At 37.3% G+C, this 7852-nt stretch overlaps 1 protein-coding gene across 1 annotated transcript in view; it reads right to left on the reverse strand.

Moving 5' to 3' along the window:
• Positions 1–6753, reverse strand: part of LOC104529760 (protein cornichon homolog 3-like) — a 28217-nt gene extending 21464 nt beyond the window's left edge. The window contains exons 1-2 of the mRNA XM_010174158.1: positions 6631–6753; positions 1740–1808 (exon numbers count right to left, since the gene is read on the reverse strand). Coding sequence (XP_010172460.1) covers positions 1740–1808; positions 6631–6753 — 192 coding nt within the window. The remainder of the gene's footprint in view (positions 1–1739; positions 1809–6630) is intronic.
• Positions 6754–7852: the final 1099 nt, after the last annotated feature.

Genomic DNA, 7852 nt, shown 5'->3' on the forward strand with positions numbered 1-7852 from the left:
GACAGATGCGTAACTGCAGCTGGCCTTGGAGAAGTAGGAAGTCTATCTTTGAACTGTAGGTAACGGTGTGAACCAGGAAATTTGAATTAAATTCTCAGTACTGCCACTGTTTTCTGCCTCTGATTTCTCCCTAATTCAACCTTCTCTTGTTAAAAAAGCTCTACTCTGTCTTGAAAACATTGTGGAAGATACAAGAGTAAACATCAGACATTCTTATAGTGCAATAAACTACCGCACCAAATAAAAGGAATATGGGCACGAGCAACTATGTATAGGGAAAAATGAAAACACATTTGGCCAAAGATATAAGAAATACCTGCTAAAAATCTTCCTTTTATATCACTGTAAAAGGCATCAACATGTATACTGTGCATAAGAAAGCAATCTGAGATGATTGCTTGAGCTATCACAGAAAGTTTCACAGAAGAGAGTCAAATATGTCAACTGATTACACAACCCTTTGCTGTGTTTTACTGGAAACTCCACAGTTAACTTTTTGATTACACCACTAATGATTGAAACGGGGACTTACTAACTTTTTTCATCCTGGAGACCAATTTAATTACCATTTCAAAATTAGAAGAAATTATCTCCATGGAGCATCTTCCCAGCTAGGAAGAGAACAAGTTACTGGAATTTGGTAGATATAGATACACATTTCTTCTGTGCAGTTCTCAAAACAGGAAGTAAAAACAGATAAAATGAATTCAAAATCAGATTTACTTCCAGTAAATTCAAAACCAGATTACTTCCACCGAAGTCCTCTATAGGATTTCTTAATATAATTTCTTTCTTCTGTTCTCATTTTTTGTTTATGTGTTTGTGAACAGTAAGTAAGCCTTCTTATTTGAAGATTCATGTAAAGTTTACGCTTAAAATCATCAATGGTCCAAGCAGTACTGCAAATCCTCTGCAAAGTTATGAAACAAGGTTAAATGACAAAGTACTAGCTACTGAACCTGGTTATCAGTTGTAGGCAATTCAATAATTTGATACTCTGTATATCAAATTCAGATATCAAATTCAGCACCTGTCATAATCACTGTAATTCCCAGTGAGATTACAGGGTGCCAAGTTCTGCTCTCATTTCTGGTGGTACAAATCTGACGCATTTTTAACTGTAGTCAGCTAAATCACCCTACATCACAGCTTTAATTAACAGAGGAATTTTCATATGCTTCAACCTGAGTTGCATTTTGGTTCATTAGGTAAAACTGAGTTTACAGTCCCAGGACAATATTTAACCTTTTGCATAGCAGATGCAGCAGAATGTGCTATTTACTCTTAAATCACAGGAGAATTTAGGGCCCTGCCATGAGAGGTCTAGGAATGCACCTCTTATGAAATCCCTTCTAGCTTTTGACTCATTGATGTAGACAGTATGGGAGAAGGTGAACACGTTTGAACACAGAGAAAGCAAATTATTCCAAAATGGAAAACTTGTGCCACAGAATGAAAAGATTAAAAGAAAGCATCAGCATCACATCATATATTCTTCAAATTATATATCTGAGCCTCCAAATTATTTTCCTGCCTCCTTCAAAAAGAAGGAAAGCTATTAGCGTAAAGAGTCGCCATCTGGCTTCCTAAGACTGGCCCAATAAATCAATTTTCCGAACTACAGCTGACTTCACATCAGACTAGATCTACATTCATGTCCACACATACTTCCACTAACAGCTCAGTGCATCTCCCTTTCTTTAGTAGCTGTTGCTTAGCAAGCCACTGGTTGTACTCACTGCGTGGGCTGGGTTGCACTGATCTATTGGGCTTTTGAAGTCTGTCCGAAGTTCATCAAAGGCGATGATCTGAAAAACAATTTTTTCAAATATTGTAATGAATTCTCATTCAAACACTTATTTTTCCTTCAAAACCTAGTTAGATGCACCATATCCCTTCCTCTCTTTCCAGAAAACATATGGGGAACTAGCTTCCCCAATACACTCCTTTAAGAACTAATTAGTGAAAACAAAACATGGGATACTTCTACATATGACACCTAGAACCCATTAATCTGTCACTCCATAAAATTGTATCTATAGCCTTTTCAGTATTGCTGCTTTCCAGACTTCTTTCCTCATATCAGCTACAATTTTCTTGTCAAACTTCCAAAGGACATAAAACTATTTCACAAATTAATGCATCTCCAGAGTTGATGGAAAAAGTAATTAGCTGCCTAAAACAGAGATGCATCAGATATGCTGTTCCAGGTTTAATACACACATAACAGCCTCTTTTTATTAGTTGTTAAACCTACTTCAGATATTAATTCTGAATTAGTATCAGCTGTATTATTATTAAGCTGCTATTCATTAACAAGCAAACTCCTCAAATGGTAAACTGCTCTAGAGCAAAACATGCCCTTCCTAAATTCTAGCAGGTTTTAGAACCTTTACCTCAGAAGTCATTAATGGAGCAAGCCTTTTGCTCGTGTCCTTTAGTTTCCTCCATTAACTGATGGATTCAGACACACTGGTAATTACTGTCTGCTTTTAAAGTACAGCAGATAAAAATGCCCATAAAAATAATAATGCTTGAAAATTTTTTCTTGGAAAGAATACAGCTGTAATAACCCTTGGTACATTTCATTCAAAGATCTCAAAGCACGTTCTTTATTTTATGTTTGTGTTCTAGTAATGCCTTTTCTTCTGCTTAATTCACCCAAGTAATGAAAGCTCACTATGACAGGCACCACATAAACATATGTTAAAGCAATGATTTATCTTTACACAATTTACAACTCAGTAAAGTATTTGTTCTCAATAAAAAGACAATGGAAGTACAAGGTAGCAGTTGGGTAATTAGTATTTCATAGAATCATAGAATGGTTAGGATTGGAACAACCTATATGAGTCGAACAACCATTCTAGGACATGTTACAGCACGCCTGCTGCCTAGCTGTTCAAAAAATAACCAACTGGGTGTCAACACAGACCTGCTCTATAGGTAAAACACATTCATTTTACAGATATGGAATGAAGGAGCAGAAATCCTGAAAATGACCTATCCATGATTCATACAATAATCTGGTGAGAGGCTTGAGAATAAAACTTGGAGCTACAATCCATAAATCTAAGCATTAGTCCACATCCCACTCTAATGCTGCATTCATCACACTGAAGTACATTTAAAAATCAAAAGTGTGGCATTTTACAAGAGCACTCTACAGAATTCAATCTATTCAACTATGACAAGTCAAAGTGCCAGAATAAACCACAAAGGGAACTATACAACGTGACTACAAGTGAAGCATTTCTCCCCATGGATGCAGTTATCTCTACAAATTAGGAATGAGATCTGCAGCAGATGTTTAGATTAGAGCAAAAGAGCAAATAACAAACTGCAAGAGGGTCAGAGTACAATTGTGAAGAATAAGGCTTATGATATCTCTGTATTTAATACTTCTTGAACAGGTCTTCATACTCTCAAGCTGGCCCAACTGTTAAGAGGGTAACAGCTATGCAAGTCAGATGCACACAGTTCTGTTTGTAACTGGGTATCAACATCGGCACTGACAGCACTGACAGAAAGGGAAGGATGGCTCTGTTATGGCAAGAGAGCTGCCTCCGTTCACTGCTGTCCCACTGATTTACTTTGGGTTCCTGTGCATCTCCCTTAAGTTTTCTTTGCTTCACTGTACTGGTACTTACAGACGTAGCTGTAAGATAGAAAACTGTTATGAGCTTTGACTGACAACTGTTTTTAATAATGTACAGTGGTAACAGCTTTTTTCTGTTGTAAATGTAGAGATGAACTGAAATTTCCTTGGATGGAGGGAGTGATGTGTTGTGCTCTTCCTTTTGATAGTCAGTAACAGCAACCAGGAGATTGAGATAATCATGAAATAACAGCCAGTACAAGATTCAGCTCATGCTGTGAGGAAAGACTGGTCTGAGAAAGCAATACAAGGAAGTTGGATAGGGGAATCGTAAGACGGATCCTCTTCAAGAAGTTCAGGAAACTCTCTGAAGATTCACTGAACACAGACATAAGATTATAACCCTGAAGCACGTTTAGATGAAGAAGAGTTAGGTTGCTCTGAAAAACAGCACCATTAAGGCAGGGCTCTGTTGAGCAAGCCTTAACTAATGCATCTAAGTCTTGAAGAAATCCTAAATGACAGTTTGGAAAAGAGATTAATCTCAAATATACTACACATTTAGATTTCCTCATTTTTTGCTGCTTCTTTTTTTACCAGCATTCCCAACTCTGTAGTCAAAAACCCACTCTTTATTTACTGGTACACAATTTATTTTATGTTATGCTTGCATTATATCTAAGTGCACTGAAACAAAACTGACAGTATTAAGTACATTGTTTTCATGGAAGCAGTAAGTATAAATACAATAGTCTCACAGACAAACCTTTTGGGACACCTGCAAATTATGTTAAGAGACATTCCTGATACATCTTCAAGAAACAGACTGAGGTCTGATATCAAGCTCTCTGGAAGGAGGCTGACCAAAATAAATCCTCCTCCACTCTTCATATTTTATTTTATTTTTCATATTTATATTTTATTTCATAAAAGTTCCATTATGGTTTATATTTTGTTAAATCCTCAGGAATAGAAATCCAGTGATGACATGAAGACATCCTTTTTATGAAAAAGCACTTTCCTATTTCTCAGTTACAGCAAAAAGCTTCAAAGCATAACATTAGGCAGGATCACAATTAGAAGGAATATAAAGAAACTCCCAAAGTTTGGAGGAGGTATGTTTTTTGTGTTTTTCTTTTTAATCTCACAATGCTGTGTGTACTAATTCTAAAACTGCAAATGAGAAACAATGGAAACAAAGCTGTGGCTTCTTAAGATGGGCAGTTGCTCACAATACACTATGTAACGGTGCAACCAATTATATTGTATTACTGAAAATAAGGCTGGGTTGTACTGCAGTGAGGTTTACATAATTAACTAGGAAACCAATTATAACTAGCCTTGTGTAGCAGTTTAATGCCCTAAGGCATGTGTAGCTGGAGTTGCCATTTTCCCTAAACTAACTACTTGCCTCCGTGAAGTATTTCACAATGCTTTCACAGGAGGTGCAGTGTTCTGGCCATATTCCAGACAAATGATCTTCTTCCTGTTTAGGTGTCAGCTGGATGCAGTACAGCTACCTGCTTCCCATACTGATCAGAATTGCTGAATGCTTTGGAACAGCATCCGGGTGTGCTCAAGGTCTGTTTCACCTCTGAAATTGCCACACTTAACAGCAACTTGACAGAGCAATTCATTTGGAGGCAAATAAAGTAACAGATCCCAGTCAGGGCACTTCGCCATATGAATTGCCATCATTTCACCTCTGTAAATCAATGTATTTTATAAACCATTCAATATCTTTTAGTTATCCAATCTAATTTGGTCCAGGGTGGCAATTAAGACTGCAAAACATACATATGCACAGACATCAGCGACCCCATCTCTCCAAAGGCCACACAATAAACAGACCATTCCAAAGAAAAATGACTTGCCTCTAGTCACAAAGCTAAACAGACAGTCGAGCAGATAGCAGTTTGGAAACATGTGCCACCGACTGATCTTACACAGAGGAGAAATGTATTTCTGTTACTAAATATTAATACCATACGCAGCTTCATAGAAAAAGAATAAGGACTATTTTATATTCATTTAGGAACTCCAATAAAAAAAACAAAAAAACAAAAAAAAAAAACCAAACAAACAACAAGTTATCTGCTTATTTGCAAAGCTGTATCAGGGAAAAAAAAGCATCATGTTTAGAATTAATTTTTACCATTACTGCAGAAAGGGGCTAGGGGTTGAATGGGCAATGGATATTGAACTATATTCTGACTTGGGGAATTTTCCCTGTGATTTCACATTGCAAAACACTGTAGGAAGTTGGTTCTGCCACTGCCCTAGCCATGCTTTTTTCTGTTGACAGAAGTGTAGTTGTGGGTGTTATCCACCTAATAAAACGAAAGGTTTATAAGAATACTGGTTGCATTCTCTGGTGATCCACACCATCTGCAAATCTCATAACTTCAAGTGCAAGTCAGCAAGGAGTTTGTCCCAGTTTAAACACATACTGAACAGATGAGATTGTGATGACAACGTTATGTTTCCATACAGCTACATTTGCAGTGATATTTATAAAATTCGTTCTCATTATCCGCATTCTCTGTGCTCATCTCTCCAGACAATAACAGCTTTGAATAATGAAGTATTCACATAAGATTGAACTTGAATTTTGTTTTCTTCCTATGCTTATGCACCCATCAAACTGAAAATCTCACCTATTGCTGGTAGGAATGAATTATGAGCTTTCATTTTTAGGGAAGATGATACTTTTTTTTTAATCACTGAGCTTTTACAGAAGTAGATTTTAATTGAGAATGTGATGTTTTAGGGCGGCAGTGGAGTTGGTGTGGGTGTGAATTCAATGACAGCAAAGAAGTTGGATATTATTGCTTATTGGCATCTCAGAAAAGATAAAACAGAACTTGATGACAACCACACTAATCACAGAACAGAACAGTAACACTTAACATATGTTTCCTTACTACCACCCTGTCAATGCACCACAATCCTGTCTTGAAGAAACTGTAATGGTTAATTTAATCAATTTGTCTACCCCCTACTCTAACACAGAGCTTTCACAGCACCCATACCGGCAGTTCATAGGCTGTCTGCAAGTCAGCACATGGACAGAAGGTGTACAGGTCTAGCTTGCCCATGAACTGCTGTATAGACATATTTACTGTGTTTGGGAAATAGCATTGAACATTTATCATGTTCGAACCATGCTGATGCAAGCTGGGCGAGTTACTTTGTTGGATTTTGTTGAGCAGAAGCAGAAACAGACTAAACATGTGAGAGACAGTCAGTCAGGTAAGAGTGCAAAAGGACCTGAAATGGAAGGTAAGTCACTGTCTTGACACGATGGTGTACAGGAAGCCCATAGATGCAGAGAACAGTGACATTGACAAAGTGACAAGCTGAGAGAACAACTTTTGCTACCCAGTTCTCACCATGATATGAAATGAATCTGAACAAGAAATTTAGCTATGTGGTTAGCAAACGTGTTCAACATTGTTGTTCCTCTTCCTTCTTTCTCTTCTGGTTGAACTGATCTGGTTCATGCTACCAAGCAACATAAACACAGCAAGGAAAATCTTTCCTCCCCCCCCCCAAGTAAGAGTTCCTCTGAGTCAACTCCTTCACTGTGATCTCCAATGAAAATGCCCATTTGAGCCTAAGTGGCTGTTGGTCATGATATTTTCAATATTCTTGTAATACTCTATAAATCATAAGAGGTGTTAACTGTAAAATAATTTTATTAATGTTATAGTCTCTGTTATGGCCCAGAAACCATATATGACACATCAAGTAAAGTAGATGTGAGATTTAAACTGCTTTTTAAATACTGTCTTCCTCCCCCTCGCCAGGACGACTTTTTGTTAAATTTGACACTCACAGAGATGACTGAAATCAGGTTTGAGTCAACCTGCCAATCTTCTTTTACAAACACCATAAAGTGCTGACATTAGGCTAAGATTAAAAAAGGAAATCAAATCACTGGGAAAAAATTCTGCCTGTGATACTAACAAATCCTGTTATACGATACTAAACTATACATGAGCACACCAGAGAGCGATTTGGCCTACTTTGGTTCATTAGTGCAGGAAAAGGATGGAATGCAGGTTGTGCTGCAAGAAATACCTTTTTTTTACTTGCCAGTGCTTGAGTATATTGTTCATTATTTGTTTTTACTAAACATTACTAAATGTCTGATGGGCTGCGGTTTTTAAGGCCCTGAAACCAAGAACTGGCTACTCAGAGGGAATAGTCTTCAGCTCTCATTTCACGGAATCACACAGAATCACAGAATGT

The sequence above is a fragment of the Antrostomus carolinensis genome, unplaced genomic scaffold, assembly GCF_000700745.2.
Source record: "Antrostomus carolinensis isolate BGI_N321 unplaced genomic scaffold, ASM70074v2 scaffold32028, whole genome shotgun sequence".
Lineage (NCBI taxonomy): Eukaryota > Metazoa > Chordata > Aves > Caprimulgiformes > Caprimulgidae > Antrostomus > Antrostomus carolinensis.